General features: G+C 33.8%; 1 protein-coding gene across 14 annotated transcripts in view; it reads right to left on the reverse strand.

The window, feature by feature from the left end:
- Positions 1-22,365, reverse strand: part of LOC128999967 (serine/threonine-protein kinase MARK2-like) — a 221,317-nt gene that overhangs the window by 11,811 nt on the left and 187,141 nt on the right. For 7 of the 14 annotated variants that reach the window (XR_008491329.1, XM_054426787.1, XM_054426786.1 and 4 more), the window contains 12 exons: positions 21,822-21,878; positions 21,129-21,264; positions 20,483-20,703; positions 18,631-18,684; positions 16,941-17,040; positions 14,523-14,650; positions 13,572-13,779; positions 10,016-10,045; positions 7,027-7,221; positions 5,737-5,908; positions 3,399-3,515; positions 260-463 (listed from right to left, as the gene is read on the reverse strand). Coding sequence is in view for 13 of the 14 variants with exons in the window: in XM_054426787.1 (XP_054282762.1) it covers positions 260-463; positions 3,399-3,515; positions 5,737-5,908; positions 7,027-7,221; positions 10,016-10,045; positions 13,572-13,779; positions 14,523-14,650; positions 16,941-17,040; positions 18,631-18,684; positions 20,483-20,703; positions 21,129-21,264; positions 21,822-21,878 (1,622 nt within the window). In the remaining variant the exon portion in view is untranslated. The remainder of the gene's footprint in view (positions 1-259; positions 464-3,398; positions 3,516-5,736; positions 5,909-7,026; positions 7,222-10,015; positions 10,046-13,571; positions 13,780-14,522; positions 14,651-16,940; positions 17,041-18,630; positions 18,685-20,482; positions 20,704-21,128; positions 21,265-21,821; positions 21,879-22,365) is intronic. The other 7 variants (XM_054426776.1, XM_054426775.1, XM_054426780.1 and 4 more) reach the window with 7 other exon arrangements.

The following is a 22,365-nucleotide window of genomic DNA, read 5'->3' on the forward strand; positions in this document are numbered from 1 at the left end:
AACAATGTGGATATATCAAATTAAAATACTGCTGGATAACCTACAAACTGTTTCACAAGCGTATATTTCTTCAGGAACACATGACTTGTCCGGTCAGACGAGTAATAAATAAAAAACGTATATTTTATTACAAATATTCGGTATGAAAAATTAAAGATAAAATTCCAAACAAAATCCATATTAATTATGAGAACGGTGTAAACCACTTTTTGATATACACTAAGACGAGAAACAATGAACAGATAAAACATCGACTTACCGTTTAGAAAACCTAGACGAGAGCTTGGAGAAAAAGGAGGGCCTGGCGTTGGCGTCGTGTGGCGCACCGGTGGGGGAGGGAGTGCCGTAGCCTCGCTGGCGGTTCTGGCCACTGTGGAAGGTACTGCGGGACGGCACATTGCGGGGGAACGGCTGACGATTGGTCTGGGCGGGGGAGGCGGGAGGACCACAACGCACTCCAACACTGAAACATAACAACCCAGCTATCAATCTGTACTGTATACACCTTAAGAGCACCTTGAAAATTAAATTTTCTATATTTTTTTAGTTATATTTCTTCCAACAAGCAAACTAGAAATTCATAGGTAATTTCACTCAGAACTGTGTAACTCGACCGACATAAAGGTTTTGGCATCTGTTCAATACTGCTTTTTAGTTTGGATAGTGTAAAACAGTAATTTGGAAAACGTGTTTTGGCAAACATGATGCAATGGTGGCTTTATGCCAGGGTTTTTAAAGATTTTCTGGTGGATGGATTTAATAGCAAGCTTACCTTACTGACAAAAAAAGATGAACATGCACGAATAAACACTTAAACAAATTGAATGTTCGGAGCGTTTAACTTCTTCAGTAGTAGTCTTGGTTCTTGTAGTTTTTTTTATTCTTTAAACAAGAACTAAGACTCTTAAATTTATTAGTGCATTATTATCTATATTATATACTCTACTAACAAATAAGGTAATCTTGTTAAGCCTATACACCACAAAATCATTAATTTAGTAAACAGTAGAAACAAAGTTAATGTATATTCTGATCGTAAAGAAAGATACCCAGTTCCTTAGGATTTAATGTGTAGTTAGTTAGGCTTTCCAATAGAAATGGACGTTAGCTACAAAAAAGATTGTGCCTACTTTTCGGTAAAAACTTTCACAACAAATTTACCTGCTTTATTACAAAACGGTGATACCGACACAAGACTCATCTTTAAAAATTTACATGTGCCACTAATATTTACAAAAGAAAATCAGGACAGGTTGAAATCAATCGACAAATGCCACATTCACCTAGAGCTAGCGAAACTGCAATCACAAAAAAATACTCACGGGTGTTCCTCGGGTGTACTAAAAAGTAAAAACCATAAAAATCACACAAAAACAACACTTAACCAGCTGATCTGATGTGATTTAGGAAAGGGAGGAACGGAGCAGGGAAGGTTTAGTAATCTCACACTGCTCAAGCATGCAGACTAACTGTCAGCTGATGTCATGAGATGAAATGTTAGGATCGGCAGCCATGCCACTGTTAGTGGGGTTGTGCTTTCATTCCTAACTTTCAATGCACAAGGAGAATCATGTAGAGCTAATAAGTTTAAAGTATATAAGAGAAACTTTCCTTAAAGATGATGCACTGTTTGAGTTCTGAATACACTATGAGTTGTTTAAATATTAGATAAAAACTTGCAACACCAGACATACAGACATGCAATAAACACTCGTATTTAAAGAACATTTAATTAAAACAATAAATATCTTTTGAAAAACATTCAAACATGCATCACAACAAAGTAGAAGAACGGATTATTTTCCAATCCACTTTTGTCAATAGTTTGTATTTTATTAATTTGTATTATTAAAATTAAAAGAGTAAAAAAATATTGAACTATATGAAACATTTGAGTAATGAATTACATGGGAGTAAACAATACACTTGTACAAACCCAATGCAAATAAACAAAGCGGAAGAGTGACTAATGTGTATTGTTAGTGTGAAATCAGTAGAATAAAAGATAATTAACCTAATATAGGTTAATATTTTGGTTTTATGGACATTCTTGAAATTGACTAAATGGTGCTTCCTAACAACATCAAACAATTAGAATATACGTTAATCTTTGGTACCAACAAGACAATACTTTTCAGTGACTTGAACATGAGATAGTTGGGCATACAATATTTTGAGGTGTGAGTTAGTTGCTTGCTCCCAAAAAATATGTTTGCCATCACTGATTCTGAATTTATTCATTGCCTGTTAGCAAGAGGCAAAACTGAAGACACGTCTAGGGAATTTTATTTTAGTTAGGCCCAGTTTTTTTTAAGACTTCCATTAAATCCCCTAGAATTTCAGCCCTAGTAAAATCCGTGACTTGCCTGATTTCTGTGACTTGTAGACACCTTAACAAGGCTAGGGTTCGGTTGGACAGTTACCTAAAAAATTTGTTAATTGCCACTTGGTTACAATACAAAAACTAGATAAAATCAATCTGACTTCTACAAAACAGTCTCTAGTCAGATAAAACATTCAAAAAGTGAAATGAAAGAAAAACATTACAAACAACAGCAAATGAACGAGTGAATGTGATGGATGATTCATGCATTAGTGCCGCACACCAAGCACAAACTGTGTGAGCCGGGTGATCTCAGAACCTACTTTGCTTCCTTGCCGAGTCTCTAACATAGCCACTGGTCGATCAAATACCAAACTAGTCATCAGCAAAATCATAAACGGAACAAACAAAAATTAAAGCACTCTAAATGAGAGTACGATGAGAATCAGAGCACGCTAATAGGAAATGAAAAGTTAATTGATAAATATGTTTGTGAATGTTAAGATAGGTATCGAACATATTAGTAGCTTATCTAGTTCAGTGTTGATAAAACTGAATATGAAGTGTACTAGTCCAAATAGAAATATTTCTGTTGAAGTATTAGTTACATCTTGATTGATATTATTTTCAAAACATTTCATCCACAATTCTGGAACTTTGAGTCAATATGAGAATACAATTTGCAATTCACTGATAATGATAATACCTAGGGATTTATACATTTCAACAAAGTAAAATTAAATACAATACTCGATGAAACAATTTTGAACAGAAAAGAAATAAGGAGTATGCAAATCGATAACCAATGTTGATATTTGAGGAACCACTAAAATGTTTTGGCAGGCCTTCTATTTTAATAATTGAAAATTATTTCACAGTTTCTCAATCTATAGGATAAGAAATAAATCCACAAAAATGTAAAATAGATCAAATACAATTTTACGCGATAGGAACAATTTAAAAAAAGGAGGCTGCACTTATTGTAACTAAACATTTACTCTCAGCAAAACACTACTTCTACAGATAGTAGGCAGCGAAGTAAAGTGTAGGTGTCTGAGACGTTAGGACAGGGTACCTTTGTCGGAGAGGATCTAGAGAGGGTTCTAGTTCATGAGTGGGCCGTCCAGACGAGGTGGATATAGACGCAGACTTGATGTGACCCTTGCCTGCGCGACTGTCCACGGTCACCACACTGCAGCAACCCAACAACCTAACTTATAGTCCTTCGGTAACGACGGCTTGGGTGGATATACGAGGGCTATTCAATTAGTAAGGAACGTTTCCGTTAAGACATGTGGCTAGGCATGTACAGACATGTTCGCTTCCTCAGTAATTGTCCAGCCGTCACAACAGAAGTGTCGTATTATTATTGCAATATTCAAGTTGAACCAGTTTGCTGTAGAAAATCTTGTTAGTTGTGAGGTTTGATCTGTAATTGGTTTATGTTGGCAAAACCCAAATAAATTATCGTCGGGTATTTATGAAGTGCACAGAAACAACACAAAAATTTATTTCAGTCCAGAAATGGTGCATTCAGTTTAAAAATGGCCGAACTTAATTGGACGTCCAAATTTTGTTATTGTCACTCGTTCAAATGGGAGATTTTACCTCAACCACTCTTAATTCAGACCTTGCCCTGAGTTACATTCACTAGTTTAGTTTCCCAAATTGTAAACTTGGCGAATAATAAAATACAAAAATATAAAATAAAATAATAAAATACACACAGTAATACAACTTTATACACACTTTGTCTTTTAATCATAAATGTTCCTTACTTTCTGAATAGCCCTTGTATTTAAAAACTCAGGACTCATTTTAATTTTTTTACTGATAACTTGATATTTATGTTTATTGTTGTTATTTGTTGTTTCCTGAACCACTGATGATAGGATAACTTGATTTTTTGTAACGTAAAAAGTTTAATTTTTTTTATTTTGGAGACTTACATTTTTGTTTGGATTTGATTGTTAGTAAATAGGTTTTTAGTATCCAATTTACTATAACTAAATAAACATTCCTGTTACTAAAAGAGTTTACAGTGTTATGTGTAAAGAAGGCATGTCAGTCATCTAGCAACATCCATTGTTACATTAGAAGTGTTGGAGATGATTTTTGATGTTGACAGTAGATTGTATATATACTGGCATTCCATCATAAATATAGATGTCATAGGGTATTTGCATGTGTAAAGTAAACACTACTCCACTAAATATGTCCTATGATGAAACAACTTCAATAAAACCACGCAAGGTTTCTAACACATAAAACCACATTTTGGGATTTGGAGTGGCTGTCTAAGGCCTCCTTGTAAAACAAAATAAAACAATTAAAGTCAAACCCAAAATGAAACAACCTACTGTCTAAAGACCTAATACATTGTCACAATGATACAATACTTTAAAAAGTAGTAAGTAAAGAATATTTTTTACGGGTAATTAGTGACACACTATTTAACCAGTGACGTGTTTTGTCAATTATTTTTAAACTGTGCAACTGACCACCATTCAAATAATAAATCAACTATTAATAGGTTTGATTAAGAACAGGGTTGAAAAGGACTAAGTAGCGAAAGCCTTACCTGTAATAAGTAAGTCAGCATTACTCAGGAGTTATTATTTTAAAGTTTAATTACATCCAGAAACAGTGACATTTCTGGTGATTTTTTTAATTATTAAAAATGGAAACAATTATTTTAACAATTTAAAACCAATATTCATAAACTGTAATGAATGTATTTCATAGGAACTATCTATTAATATTGAATACATTCAATCAAATATTTAGTGGAAATTGCTTGAAAACAAGTTCAGGGTTAGTTCCTCTCATCTCCCATCAACACACCCTAGAACGATGGATAGGCTCCAGCCCAGAATAGTTTAACATTTAAATTACATCAGGCTAGGACTAGATAAAATCAATTGGTGATTGAACCCAGGACCACTAGACCATCTCGTCCCTCAAGCTTTGTTGACAGAGTAAAATATTGAGTAAAACCATAAACAAAATGGATGAAATATAGACTGTCATCTGTGCTGCGGTTACCATAGGTTCTGGCGCACACTGCTGGGATCACCATGTAGTTACGGTATACGCGCTACGTAACTACTCGGCGCTTCCAGCGGTGTGCGCCAGAACCTATGGTAACCGCAGCATGGCTGACAGTCTATATTTAATACTTTTTGTCTATGGTAAAACCCACCATTTTTTAGGATGGTTTTTATAATTTCCGCACTTTTTTATAGAGGAATCTTGGATGGTTGAGCCGATTTCAGAAGATGTCTGTAAATTTTGTAAAGTCAGAAATTTAAGATTTTGGTGCAATATTCTTAAATCTAAATAGAATCTGAGTCACTCGGTATCAAGAACCGATGATTCATTGATGGAACAGAAAGTTTTGAAAGGTCACCCACCTCGGTGTCTCCCCTGTAGTGTTGGTCTTCTCGTTGCTGCTGGCCTTCGCCTCGTAACTGATGGTTGACCGTCGTCCCATGGAGGCGGATGGAGCAAACATACGGTTGCCTTGCATAGTGTTGGATTTGGTCACTCTGGGCTTGCCAGGACTAGCTCCATCTGCTGTTCCCGCTACACATACAAATTTTGTGGTTCATATCTTGGGTTTACTTTTATACTATAAATTGTTTCTCATTGTAGGCCTCAACAGGGTGTTTATTCCACGTACAAAAATCAGGGAATCTTTGGTATTCTGGTGGATCTTACCGAGCAATTTTCAAGAGATGCCTCATGTGTAAAGGATAATTAAATCGTGTAGTAACCAAAGCTACTTGTGACGTTTACCAGAGTATAGTGCAATGAAATATTGAAAAGACACTAGAGTCAAAACGTTGCTAGGTTCACTTTGGACAACATTTTACAGTGAAATTACATCAGATAACAGCACAACTCCTAGTTATAGATTGAGTCTAGAGTGGTGAGCACATGCACATAAGAAACCTACTTTCCTTCACTGTCACTTTCGATATGTTGTACAGTCATCTACACAATTAATTTTGTTGGAGGCTTTTGTCTAGTAGTGTGACTCAAGTGTTGTTGGGAGCCCTTTCCTTATCCTTCCCACATCCCCAATATGAAAAACCATAACTGTAGATTTTTTAGATTTACAGGGAGATCCCAGCATACAAAAAATTATCCAATCGATGGATCATAGGCTGGAGGACTCCAAGTATACTGATCAAGAAATAAATTGGTCTGAACAGCTTAGGTGATGGTTAAAGCATTATAATTAATTGTACGTCTTTTCTCTCATTCCTTGAACCACATTGGTCTGTTACTCGTGTTGTTGATAAAAAAAATAATGCTAGATATTAAGTAAGTAAAAAAAGCTGTTAAGTGAATCTTTTCAATTCCACGGGTTTTCAATTTCAACTGGACTGAAACTGATAGTTGAAAAAAAACGGTCGTAGTTAAGCATTGCGACGCAATGCCCACATTTTTACACCTTTAACAACTTTCATCTTATTTATAGACCTTCCGGGATTCACATTTTTAGACCTTCCGGGACATAAAGATTTGTTTACAAAATATAGGTTGCTAGCCCAAGGTCTAAATCTCGCAAGGTCTAAAACAGTATCAGTGGGCAAAATGTGTGCCGAAGGTCTAATTTGACCTTCCGGAATTTAGACTTTCAGTAACTGATCCAAAGGACACCTTCAATAATGTGTTCTATCACTACAGTGGCTTACTTGTGTCAAGCACAGGTAGGTTGGCAGTCTTGGCCGGAGCCCGAGAGTTGATTCTCGCAGTATTCTCCTTGATGGTAGCCGAGTCCACGGTGTTTTGCCGCTTGAAGTTGCTGGCAGTCGCGGTGGTGCTGTTGCCGCCGCCGCTACTGTGATTGTGGTTGGTCGTGTTGGCAGTGCCGCCCGCTGGTACTCCGCCTTTACACACATAACAGTCAGCAAACTTAGTACAATAACCTATGTCATGGTGAGGAAATTGTTGAATTTTGGTAGTTGTACAAACATTATTTTTGGCGATAAAAATTTTGAAACCATTTTAGAGGTGGAGCTTGATTAGATTTATATCCACCAAAAAAATGTTCCTTACCTCATAGGGTTGTAGAGTGAAATGAATTAAAGGTTTTGTGATATAAATAATTGAATAATTGAGAATTGAGGTCAGTTTATTGTCTATTACAAATCATTGTTTTTAACCCTTCTTGGACATGACGGATATATCCACAAAATATTTTTTTATGTTGAAGACAAGAAGCAGATATTTCCACCAATTCCGTAGACAGGCAGGTGATTATACAGGAACCAGCCGTTTTGCGCTGCTATGGCACTATTTTCCTGTACTCTGCATAAGTATTGTGATCTCGTATGTGGCATACCACTCTTGAAATACTTAATACGTAATTTTGTTTATGAAAATATTCTTCTAGGTCAAAAATATGATTCAAATTTACCATACAAGGTCGGCCTTTTTTCAATAAAATCTCGTCAAATAAACGTGTAACCAGTCTTAATTTGTGATTGGCATGTGTTATATTTGTAAAGATGGGTTGTGGATACATTTGTAATTTTTGTATTCACAGACAGGTAACAGTCTCAATTGCAAACAAATATTCACGTTTGAAAAAGTAATTTGTGATTGTTTATTTAGAATATCAAAAATCAAAGAAATTAAAAAAGATTTCTTCCATTTCATAAATTTTGACCATCCTGGTTCATATAACCTGTCCAGTAAGGGTTAAAAAAATATATTTATTTTTGAATCCTCAATGTTTTTAGAATAGTTTTATACTACAGAAGGATTGAACCATTTAAGAGCTAATTGCTACGAGAAAAAAATGGTTCAGATTTACGAGTGAGTACAACCTAAGTTGAATCATGTATATCTAAAAAAGGACAATTATTTTTAAGTGGGATAAGTTAATGATAAGAGTATTAAGAATTAAAATTGAGCAATTTTAGTAAAAAAAGTACCAACTGTTAATAAGCCTAGTGGCACTAGACTAGATAGATAAGTAGCACGATAAAAAATAAAAATAACAATTCTCATTTTTTATTGACACAACCAAAAATTCTGCCACTGCAAAATATAGTCAAGAATTAACCAACCAAAATATTGATCAAATTCTAATTAAATAATTCCACAGCAAACTCTTCAGACGCATTAGTTTGTGCGAGAAAGAAATCTTAAAATACCAAAGATGAACAAAGCATGCTAATATGACTGATTTGGATAAATTTTTTGAGTACAACCGCAGCAATTTAGAAAGAAGCGAGTGTCGGATTGGTGAAATTTTACCATCATGCACCAGGGTTAGTGAGTGGAGGAGTGGGGGTAAGCGTGAAGCAGACAAGACAAGTGTGATTTGACCAGGTCACCAAACAGAAGACATCTTGGGAGTAAAACTTCTTGGGAGTTTGAAACAATACAAATATCAAAAATAGACGAGGACAGCTTTCAACTCTTAAATCTGTGTTATCACATCACCTAACGGGGAAAAAGACTAAATTCCTCAAATAAAAAGACTTAACCTACTTTTATGTATACAATGAATCTAGGATTTTAAGCAATAAGGCGAGATTTAGAAAGTAAAATTAACTGTTCAATTCAGTTCTACGATGTATACATTTGAGCAAAATCTAAGGTCGATATAGGTTGAGTTACTGTGAACATTGTGAATTGTGTTAGTTCTTTCTATTCTAAACCACAATATGGAATTAGTTGCATTCATAACTGAATGAAATGTGCTATTCATGACTGACAATGCAAGAATTCCTCAAAATACAATAGTTATTTGTGCAACTAGTGAACAAAGTGAGCAATTGCCTTACTCGAGAGAAATCCTTACTCAAGGAATGGTTTCTCGAGTGAGGCAATTGGACTTTGTACTCGAGTTGCACATTATATTTTTCCTACAGTTACCATAAAACAAATAAATTGGTAAAGAAACGTAACATATTTTTACACAGAAGTGAACTTGTGGCATTTAATGTGAAAGTAGCATTAATAAATCAGCTGACTGATTTACAACCAGTGCTGCCAACGTATTTCGCGCGCATACGACATTGTCTGCATGTTACACGCTCACTATTTTGTGCCTTCACGTTGCAAATCTGGAGTGAGACAAAGTAATTAGAGTGAGGATGAGCGAATTGGCCACTTTGCTTTCTCAAATCAGTGAGAGAACATGTACTTTGTTAGGTAACTGTAGGAAAAATATATGATGATAACTGCCGAACAAGCCAAACGAGTGTTTAAACAAGCAAATTTCAACCTAGAAAAGATCAAATTCCCAAATGATCGATTGATGTGGTGAGAAAATATTGCAATAGAGTTATAACAAGCCTCACCCTAAATGATTAAGCAGCTTCTACTTGATAAAGAGTTTGCTGCAATTTTAATTTTATAAATTACTACCGTACTTAAATTTTATGAAACAGAGAATTCGTGACTGTTGAAAATCTTAAATAAAAAAAATACTTTCACATTGAATTTTTTTTCGGTACCAAGGTTGGCATAAGTAAATTGGTTAAATTGATTCATAGAATTAGATTTAACACATGTTAATGTTAGTACATCTATAAACTATTTTATTGTAGTTAATGTAAAATCTGTAAATGCAAAATAAGTCATGCTTAATATTTTTTCAATTCAGTTGACTTTTTGTTTAAAATTAATGAATTATCAATAAAAATCAACAAAATAAATATAACTCACCTAGTAGGCTAAGCAGCCGTCTATTTTGCACTGAACAAAATAAAACAAATAAGTAAGGGTTTGACAAAACCTACTCCCGTTCCATTGGTTTCGCACAATTCAAAAATAATAAGCTAAGAAGAGTAATTTGCCGTGCCCCCCTTACAATCGATTGTCATAGTTTAAAATAAATTAAAACTTAATTTTTTTATTGCCTACTTTAGATATGGAAACATTAACAAAACAACCGTATGGACAAAGGCATCTTAACAAAATATGTGTATTTCTACAGTACTTACATGATTATAGACTGACATGGTTTAACTGACATCAGCACATAAAATAAACATATTCTTTCAAACACCTAACACAAATACAAAATAAACCAAAGTGGCCAATAAAATAGTTCACTATCTATCTTGCTAATACAAACTATTCATTAATTGAAACAATATTGATTTCTGTTAGTTTTCCTTTGATTTTGTAGTTTTTCATGACTATTTTTAAATGAGGACAATAATACATTAGTTATACTGAAAGTTTAAGTAGCTTACAGAATGTTTCCATGTTGTTGAAACCAAAAAATAATCAAGTCCTGGCATTCAGGCTAGAATGAAAGTACAATACACTAATGATAGAATTCCATGTTGGTTATCACTTCATACCAGTCTCACTAGTAATTTCAATCAATAACAAGCATGTAACTATCACAACATTTAAAAAAATCACCACACTGCACAGTAGCATACACTGGGAGTCAAGAGAATGTAGTTTCTTCATAGCACAGATTTCTTGGATTCTTGAGACCACTCAAGCATCCGTTTTCACCGAATCATCACAAAACACATCACTATTCCATGCTTTTGAATTTCCTTTGCAAGCTTAACTGCTTGTTTTCTCTGTAAAAATCACTGCATCGGAAAAAATGTTTGTCTCAAATTTCAACTCCAAATTAACTTGAATCACTTAACAATAAGTAAAATAAATAAATAATGTAATCACATAAAGATGACGTCCTTTTGAGGGAAGAACTGTTTGTATAAACTAAGAAAAAATGTTTAAACAATATTATTTCAGGATTATACTACACAAAAATATGTAAACAATTGGTGCAAAAACATATGGGGGAGGCAGGGAAAATCTGCTCTGCTTGTGCAAAATAAACACCAACGGACGACGGGAGTAGGTCAACAAATACATGCACAAGACAAAAATATACATCAGATATCAACAAGCATCTAGGGGAAGCATGACTATAGCCAACAAATTTCAAGTGCTTCGGGTTCTGTAAGTTCATTACTTTACACACATTTTTTGAATCAGTATTTTTATAACAAATCCCAAATTTTCCAACATTCCAATCTTTCCCCATTTCAGTAATTTCGGTTTTAAACACATAACATAGAGTACACAGACAAACATTTAACACCAAATGTTTGATTGTAACCAATGAAATTTGTTGCAAAGTAAAAATAATATTTATAAAATTAACGCTAGTCCTATACAACTTTATACAACTTTTGTGCAAGATAATTTGCATTACAAGGGATATAGAATGTCATGCTACGCTACGGTCAGTTTTAAGTTTTCCTCTAAAGGATCAATGGACATGCTAGGGTTTTACATGCCTCGTTCATGTCTTGTTCAGTAAATATAAATTTGTAATAAATTCAACTATGAAAATGGCAATTTTTCACAACATGGTGTAACATTATACACTTTTTACCGTAACAAAATGGAGGACTACACATCAACAAGACAAGAGGCAACTGAAAAATCGTTAACACAAGTGAGGTACAATATCTAGGTAAACATTAAAATAAACGACATTCAACATTATGAGTAAATGATCGTTCAACGGTATGGTGCAATACAAGACAAAATAAAACGGGGACGTAAATAGAACAAAAGTAAGAATTGAATGCTGATTAAGATTTAAGCCCGATTACACATACTTTATAAGTATAGTATATTTAATTTATTATTAATATACCATTAATGGCTGACTGACACAACAAAATTAAGAATTTAAAACTTTTGACAAAAGCCTTAAAGTATTAAAACAAATTTCATATCTTACCTCTTTAAAATTTATTGACTACTACGATAATTTAACTTCACAAGGATTTGAATATTAAAAGAAAAGTGTTAATGAAAAGAAAACCAAGGTGTCAGTCTAATAATGTTAAGACAATTGTATGTGTTAATCAAGCCAAAATCTACTGAAGCATTCATTCTAAGCTCATAAAAGGAAGGGAACAGGAACCTTTCACCACAGCCCGGTTTGAACCACCGAGAAAGAGTTTGTGTCTTTAGTCAAACTGAGCTAGTACACCTTTCTATAGAGACATTTTTAGTAAAAAAAAGGTTTTTAAAATTTAAAGTTTTTATTTTTTGTTACTTACGTTGATTCTACTAAATTTATGTTTTGGCAACAAATTTGTATAAGTAAAGTGAAAGTGTAAAAAGCCAAATTTATTTTATGTTTAAATTAAATTAAAAATAGCAAGAATGAGTAAACACAAGATGTGCTTAAGATGTAAAAAGCCCAGCAGAAGGAAGAATAGATTAGAAGTTTACCATTGCCGTTTCAGAAAAGGGTAAGCTAGTTTTGTTTAAAACTTTATAGAGTTTTTGTTATCTCTCCAAAAAAGAACATTGCTAACTTAAAATACTGTGGTATTCTGTGGGAGGCGGCTAAATGCAGAGCGGAATCTTGAGGTGGTGTATTCAGTTTAAAACAAAGAAAATTACTTTCATAATTTGAACATTGACCAAAATTAATACAGTAAAACCTCGTTATGTAGGCCCGGTTTGGTCAAAAAATGTATTTTCAAAATTTTATTTTCATGGGATTATTGAACTTGAAATTATAATGAATAGTGTTAAATGGTTCATTACAAAAAATGTGGAACCACGGGGCTTGAAATTGGTAATTTTGTCAAATATTGGTACAAACCTAGTGATTGGACCACAGGCTCAACAACGTGATAATTTGCGATCATATTTTGAAAATTTTGCTTAAGAAGATTATTGTAATTTCTTTTCCATATTGCAATGAAAACTGTAATAAACTTGTATATTAAATAAGAAAAAATAAAAATAAAAAAAAAACTTAAGACACAATTTTAGTTTAGTAAAATTATTTCATTTTCTGAGTAAGATTTAATTTAATTTCCTGAAATTTTTAAAGTTAATAGTTTGTTTTTCTTTGACCGGTAAGTTTGTAGCTTTATTTTTGGAAATCTACGTATATATCTGGAATTTCTCAGCCGTATAGGCTTGCTGTAATACGCCCCGGTGTGCTAAAAGAAACAGTAGCGACTTGGGGAATTGCTGAGTTCATCTCCAGAGTTCACTCGTGCCCAAACAGGGAATTTAAGTATACATTTCAGTTTTGACTGATTTCTACTCTTTTAAAATATTGTTATATTAGATTGCCTGTGGTCCCGTCTGATTTGACTTAACAAGATTGTACTGTACATTTTTTTGGCTTAGGTAAAAATTAATCCCATCGTCACAATTCCATCTCTGCATCAGCCAGTGTGAGGTGGGAGGGGGAAGGGTAAGTGCGCACCCCCGTTGGCCGGCGTAGTCGACTCACGCAGGGTCTCTCCACCGCTACTGGCGCGACGGCTAGGCTTGGCGTTGGTAGCACTGATGGATCGGTGTACACCCCGATGGCTGGGAGACTGAGCATTGGTCGTGGTGGCTGGCGTGCCTGTGCCTGGTGTCATACCCCTCAGTGACAGTGAACTTCCTGACCTTGACCCATCACTCTCCGGCTGTAACGTCACCCATAAAACATTAGGCATAAAGATTCCATATTTCAACTACCCAAAATATTGGAAATACAGAGTGTCCCGGAACTTTCTACCAAAATTTTAGGGCATTGTTGCTGAGTAAGAAACATATCACATATCATATTTAAATTGTCCTTAATTACTTATACAGCCGCCATTTTGTTTTTTCACATATTAATTTTTTTTCTAAAGAATAGTTTAATATACAAGATTGAAAATTTGCACAAACATTTATGACAACTAGACAAAGCTACCAAAGAATTATGAAAATTTTTCAAATTCATAAAACAAAATACAATTTTGTTTCTTAAATAACTCAAAAACCGTTGATTTTACAAACATTTTACAGCAATAACTTTTTTAAAGCAATTTAATTACAAATCGATTGACCCCTTATTTTTTAGATGTGACGAATATTAACTGAGATATGGCTTCTTTAGTGATACGTGACCGCTGGAGGTTAGTTGCAGTGCATGCCGAGGGATGCGGTCACATATCACTAAAGAAGCCATACAGTATCTCAGTTAATATTCGTCCAATCTAAAAAATAAGGGGTCAATCGATTCATGTTCTATGGGATTCATTCTATAGGATCTAAAGGATCCATGTTCTTTCCAACTCTTTAAACCGCTCTTATCTGATCCAGACCCAGATTTCATGTGAGCAATGATTTTTTTTAAATAAATTAATAAAATAACAATAAAAACATTAATACGTTTACTTACATCGGTAGACTTTCGTCCGAGTAGCAGGTACGTTGCAAAGACATCATCATACTTAGCTTGCGCTAAGCTGTCCTCAATTTCTGTTCTACTGTAACCCATTCCAACTAGGGCTTCTACAACAGGACAACCTGTAATTACTACAAATAACTCTGGGCACTCAGATTAAATAAAAAGTTTTAATGTAAGAAAAAAATTTGCTAATGAACAAAGTACATCGTGAATTTGCAAGAACAGAAAAGGTTCAGAAATATATAGAGAAACAAAGCTGGATAATAATATCTTGTGTATTTTTCCTCCAATGCAAACGTTTACCTTCACAGACAAGTGGCTAAATTCTGGTGAATTTTACTGGTCTAATAAATCTCCAAAAACTCGTTCTTTCATAACAATAATATCTATGGTTCATACCGTCAATGCAATCAGGGGTAATATTAAACTACGGCCGTTTCGGAGATGACACCATCGTCAGGTGCGTAGTGATACACTGAACTATATTTGGTCGGTCGTCAGTTTTCAAGCCGTGCACACGCTCTAAATGTTTTTGTGTATTCATGTTTTCGTGTATTCGTGTGTCCGTCCTGTGCTTATATGTGTATTATTTATTCAACCCCTGACGCAATGCAAATGAAGAAAGTTTGTGTTAAATGTGACAAGACTATAGTTTAGTGTACCACTACGCACCTGACGATGGAGTCATCTCCGAAACGGCCGTAGTGGAATATTACCCCTGATTGCGTTGACGGTAAGAACCATAGATATTATTATTATATTTTCACGCAATCTGCCACACTCAAGAATACTCATTCTTTCAGTTTAGCGAACAAATGACCAGAAAGAGATCAACAAATAACAACAGAGCTTGGCTCATCTTACAGTGACTTTGAAGTATTAACAAAGTCAGGTCTATACTCTTTTTATTGTAACTAATTTACCAAATGATAGTTTTGGAACTACAAACAAAAATATAGTAGAACTTTGATAGTTAGACACTTTGTGGACTAAGCAGGGGTTGAACTATAAGGAGTATAATGAACATTCAAACACCTGGAGTATTTAAAACACAAGATCTTTTAATTTAATTTACATTTTAACTAAACACTTTTTGCTTGTTTCTGCCATTTTTAAAAGGGATGGGCCGATTCCGATTCTCGATACTTTGCTTACTTATACTAACTGTTCAGCTAATTCAGGGCTTCGTGGTGACTATTGGAGACGGCCGTTTAGAGATGTATTTTTATCGTTATAATTATGTTGTTTCTCTCCGACTGAACTGAAACAGCTGTCGTGAGTTTGCAAATGGCAAAAATGTTTAACCTATGTTATGGTTTTGTTGTTTGTATGCTGTCCGTGCGTAGTGAGTTGTTCAAAATGGGTTATGATCTCTTTTCCAATGATGTGACAAACTCCATGACTTTTATGTAATTCTTTAAGTAATTTAAATTATATTGATGATGACAATATTGAAGACGACTTTGAGTCTATAACTCAAGCAATATCAAACATTCATTGTAGGCCTAGATGTACGAATTCTTATGAAAAAAAACTCAATTAACATTTTAGGCCTCTTAATGTTTATAAATATCTTCTTTCTTGTTTTACATATTTACTCATTTATTTTTGCGAATAACAAACAAGTTTGTGTTGCCAAGGAAATCTGATTTCACCCATAATCAGCTGCGTTTAAGGTAAAACAAACATTTTTTTCTATGTAATTACTTAAAAAGTAAACAACTTGTGATTTTTCTACGTAGGGAATCAATTGAACTTTACAATAATAGTGTCATTTGGTGTCTGGATTGATCTTGGGATTTGTAAAGCAAGTTTATTTTAAAATTGTTTAACAATTTTTATTGTTTATGATTTTTATAATTTTATTTTTTTATTTTACACTTTGATTATGAAATGACCACTTTTTTGTAGACAATTTTATTGTAAAAAAAATGGTAAAAGAATTATTAATTTATCCTCTAAGGTTTATTTCTATAACTCATGGAGTAAAAGTCTACAAATTCGGTAAAATTAATTGCTGCCCGAGGGTCCTGCAGGTAGCACGTTAACTCCTTCCCCAATGGGTTAACACTAACGATAAACACTAAGATTTTGAATGAAAACCAAAGTGAATTGTAATTCCCCCTTAAAGTCTCAAGCGAACTGACTCGACCCACCTATGTGATGGACGGTCACGCACCTCAACGAACCCTTCTTTGGCCGTTACCATAGACTGTGTCGAAATATAGGAGTGACGATTAACACAGTGTCGAAATATTGAGTCTCGATCTAGAGTGTGGAACTATTGAAATTCTACTGTATAGTTTAGTTAAAAGACCTGAACTCAGTTTGAAAATATATCTACTTATCATTGTTTATGCATACAATCAGTGACAAGTTTCTAACAATAATAAGACTAGACAAACTCACCTATCCTTTTAAGATCCTTGAAGTCAGAATCAGGTTCAACGTAAGGTTTTAATTCGTCTTCCTCATAACCCATATTCATCCACTTGTCTTTCATTATGTTCTGAAACCAAACCAGTGATGAAGACCAGCCTTATGCATACCTTAACTATGAGAAACTCACAAGACTTGTAACGCTTGATTTTTGTTAACATGTAAGCAGAAGAACAGTGAAATTTAGATCTTGACATAGTAACTAGTTGTAATTTAATTCATAGATGAAGTAAATATAGTGAAGAGACATGAATAAGCGATAATCTATTACAAATTATAAATGACAGCAAAATGGGGAGGCTATTTAAAGTTGGTTGTGATATTGTGAGACTTAACAGGATGGACTTAATTAACTTAGTTGAGTCTGTTATCCCACCATACAATTGAATACAAAGACCCAGGAAAATTTAAACATGTCACTGGATACTAAGCAGGGACTTAACTACCATTGGCTATCTTCATAGGCCTATACACAAACGGTATAAAACATAATTCAAAAAACATGTAAACATTATACATAGTAGGCCATAACTTGTATTACAAATTTTAACCATTATGACTTTCTGAGACCTGGAAAAGTTTTACGGTTACATGATAAACTAGATTGATAACGAGTGATAAAGCTAATAAAGCAAGAGAAGCACCTTATTCATACCAACTACAAAGTATAATCTTGATTAATTTGTACACAAACAAGAGTTCAATCATGTATTTACACAATTCAATTCGGAAAACAAATTTAAACTAAACTAACTACTAGTCTGGCAAGGTTTACTTTTTCAACAGCAAACAGTTAGAAACTAACATGCACATAACCAATCACGACAAGTAGACATTCCATTCCAGAGTTAAAGTTGTAACCAATATTAGAGTAAAAATTAAAACACTACAGAAAGTGATACTGTTCAAATAGTAAAACACTGTTCATTCACAGTAAATCCCTGATTAACCCAATAAATGGCGCGAGGCTGTTTTGGATAGCTATTTTTTCGGTAATCCATGATTGGAATTTAAAAGCTATTTAGGTTCAAATAATATTAGAGTAAAAATTAAAACACTACAGAAAGTGATAACACATCTAGGACAGTTGTTTTAACACTATTTTCATTACTGTCATCGCCTTGGCACATTACCCGATGGCAAACTATTTTTCCAATTGATTTGAGATTATTATTATGGCTTTGCATAAAAAGTGAGTTTACTGTATGTTTCTTGTTGAGAAAAAACTGGTTACAACAGGTTCTAATCGATGGGATGTCTATTACTTTTCAGCTATTTTTTGTTATACAGATTACACCACACCATTTAGTAATAAGTTTAGAGACTATAATGAGTTTATTAAAATACCGAGATCCTATGAACATTAAAACTTCACAATGTCCAAAACTTCACAATTTATGGGGATTTTGTCAGAAAGTACGACCATGGTAAAACATTCAGCAAATAGTACAGCAAAAAGCTTATTTTATAACACGCAAGAGAAAAATAACTGATATAAGAAATCCGACAATGTGAGTAATGAATGTGAATCTGTTTTTTTTTTATTTTTTACAATTTTTAAGTCTACACAAACTGTTCCAACCCCACACTTTTCAACCCTTTTGCAAGCAAGTGTGACGGGTTCTTAACCTTAAGAAAAACTTTAGGTCTGATACTTTACATATGGTTCCTGCGTAGTTTCGCCAGGTTTCTGTGGGGCGCTGTAAGCCGAGCCCTGCAATGTACAGACTTTTCTTACTCCTTGTCCTGCCTTAGTCTGCCATGTCATACACCAAACACCTGCCACCGCGGCTCAAGCGTTTGGTTCATTTGTGACAACGGCATTGCTTAAAACCATCGCAAACAGCTATGATCTCTAGGGATCGTGATTGACTGCAGAAGACGTAATTAGTTCTCAGTTTTGCCGCAATCGCAGGAGACGCTCACGATTTCATCACAACTGCAGGAGGCATCCATGATTTCACGGCGACCACAGATGTTCACATTATCGTAGCCGACTGACTTGGATCGTAGAGAAAATGATAATGTCTCTGCAACCATGGGGAACAACAGTGGAATATATTCCACATAATATAGCATCATTTCACTGCGACTGCAAGTTACGGTGGTTTTGGTTTCAATGCGACAACGGTAGAATGTTATGTACAATTTTTGAGGAACCGATTATTGGAGTGTGATAATTTCAATCAAAATTCTCCAAAGTAATGATTTTGGCAGGCCCTCATATTGGACCGAGAACTGAAATCAATATTTTTTACTTAGCAAGACCCAATCAAAAGTAAAAAAGGTTACAAAAAAGGTTCTGGCTACAAACCCCTGTCCATATTTAAGCAGTCTTCTCCAGTAGTTGGCCTTTTTTTCACCACATATTTAACCAAGAAACATTATCAAGGTTTTGAGCAATGCCATTGTTTTAGCTGTGCTTTCATACAAATATCGCCAAACACCTGAGTCCCGTCAAAGCATTCAAACTAAGAAGCAACTATAGTGAAACATTAGCATAATATAATGTGCTACCACTCATGACATCATGTACAGTTAAAACATGAATCTAAAAATTTCATAATGAGTGCATTTGGAAGAGAATGACATATTCTTAGTGCAACATGCAAGAAAATTGAAATGTAAATAGGTTGAATAGTATTAATTTTAACTGTTGTTTATCATTACAAAACATCCCCAATAAAAAGTGTTTTTTGTGTGTTACCTAACTTTAATAAATTGATTTACTATCTCGAGTTTAGTCATGTTTGGCAATGTTTGAGGCATATAAAGTTAACATTAGGGGAAAACTTAACAATTTCAATAAATTTACTGTGTAGCCTATTATGTTTAATACTTTTCTTTGCGACTAATTCATTACTAGAACATTTACTTAAATAGTTTGTATGTCTTTTATCCCTCTTTCTTTTATTATTTGCAAATCAAACTGTTGTTTAAAAAGAAATCTAAATACTGTTTGGTTACTTAAGTTAGTGTAGATAATTAGGACCAAAGGAAATAAAAGCCATGAAGCTCTTTTATTCAGGGTTATTGGAATTTGTGTATTTAACTGGCATCTGTTAAGGTTACAATAGGCTTTACAAGTTATATAGCTTACTAATGCTTCAACTTCAGCCGAGAAGCTACTGTTAGTAGGTACATTATTTAACTAAATAATTTATATTGTTAAAAGCATAGATGTACTATCTAGAACTATCCAATTGACATTTGACCACCGTTTCAAACCAGATAAACATGATTAATGCTCGATTACATCAAAAGCATACAGAAGATGAAGTGCTATGCAAATCTACATAATGGCTCAAACAACAAACAAGATAGATATGAAACTAAAACGAATAAATTAAAAAGACTAAAATACAAAGAGTTCAGAAGTGAGTCAAATCCCACTTACCAATGTTAGAAAGCTTTAGTAAGAAGTAACGTCCTGATTAAATCATGGGTTAGCAGACCCATGTGATACGAATATCGCTAGAGTATAAAAGCAAATATCTGAGATGCGACCTCACCTCTAGTGACGCTCTTTTCGCTGGGTTTAACACGAGGAATTTCTTGAGCAGGTTTTCACAATCGGTTGACATGTAGAAGGGGATTCTATACTTCCCTCTGAGAACCCGTTCCCTTAGTTCTCGTAACGTCGAGCCATCGAATGGTAACGATCCACTCACCAAGGTATATAAAATGACTCCGAGCGACCAAACGTCCACTTCAGGCCCATCGTACTTTTTACCTGCAATGTGCAAAACGTAGTAAAATGAACAACAGAGTATTCACAAGGGAATCTTGTTTATGTTTTTATTTGAGAAAAGATTTAATACATTTTTAAAAGGGTAAAGGGGTCTTAAACTAACTAATTAAAAAACAAACCATACTATAGCATAGATAAATTATAATCAAAACAGATGTAAAAACAATATTATTTATAAAATTCCAAACTACCCCAAAGTGGTTAATTTTCATGTGTTGGTTCAAACCTTTTTTTATCAAGTGTCGGAAAAAAAGCTTATATGTTTTAGAGATGATCAAAACAGAGCTCTTTTTATTTGTTAACATAAAATTATAAATATTATCACCATTGTACTTGTGTTTTTTTTGCAGTTGAACATGTTTACACTCTGAGAAAGAACAGATTCCAGCCCAAGTTTGGCAACGCACCTTGGAAGAGTTCAGGGGCGGCGTAAGGCGGACTCCCACAGAAGGTATCTAACTTATTTCCAGGAGTGAACTCATTGCTGAAGCCAAAGTCAGCAATTTTGATGTTCATTTCACTGTCTAGTAATAGATTCTCAGCCTAAAAATAAATATCATACAAATTAATTACATTTTTGTTTTTATTGAGCAAAGTGTCAGTTATTACATAGAATATAGCCAATAAACATAGAAAGAAAATAGATCAATACATCATGTTTCTGTTTATGTTCTTACAGATACATTAGGAGTGGGAAATGCGAGATCGCATCCCAACTTAGTCAAAACAAGTTTAAGTAGTAATGGAAGTAATAGAAAATTTAAGTGTAACTTGCTTTTTTGTGCATGAAACATTAATTTGCTAAGATAATTTAACACTTAAAAAACTGGGATCAATCTGGGTGATTAGTTCAGTCTCAATGACATGACTGAAAGCCAGTCAATGTGTTTACCATTACTTATGTTTTAATTACAATTTGACATATATTTATTTTACACACAATTATTGGTGACTATACAAAAAAGTTGGCATTAAGCACAACTTATTACATGATATTTACTAGCAACACATTAAAACCTTTTCTCTGGTGGGATACAATTTCTACACTTCAATTAATTAATATAACTAAATGTTTCAAAGGTTTAAAAATAAGCACCCACCTTAAGGTCTCTGTGAATGATTTTCTTTTGATGACAATACTGAACAGCAGATACAATCTGTAAAATAAACGGTATCAGCATTCTGACACATACTTTCTCCCATAAGTTTGTCAACAACCTTTATCATGTGTAAGCGGTGAGAGTAAATATACGGAAATGGGATTAGTACAATTTTGATCAGAATTTAATGGACTACAACATACTAAATTTTTATCAAAATATTTCGGACCGTTTTTGGGAAAACCCTATTTTTCCGTTATTTCATGGGCTTTTTATGGGAAAAAAACATCATTTACAATAACTTTTGAACCGTAATTTTTACAGAAATGGGATTTGTACCATTTTGTTCAGAATATAAAGGACTATAAAATACTAAATTTTTATCAAAATCGTGATGGCCGTTTTTGGGAAAATCCAATTTTTCCGTTATTTTATGGGGTTTTATGGGAAAATCCCCATTAAAAAATCAAAATTTCTATAAAATTGAAAAAAATATCAAAATTGTAAGGACCATAACATACTATGTTGAATAAAAACCGGATTT

The sequence above is a fragment of the Macrosteles quadrilineatus genome, unplaced genomic scaffold (assembly GCF_028750875.1).
Source record: "Macrosteles quadrilineatus isolate MER2022 unplaced genomic scaffold, UCM_ALF_1.0 Scaffold_8__2_contigs__length_117827958, whole genome shotgun sequence".
In the NCBI taxonomy this organism is placed as follows: Eukaryota; Metazoa; Arthropoda; class Insecta; order Hemiptera; family Cicadellidae; genus Macrosteles; species Macrosteles quadrilineatus.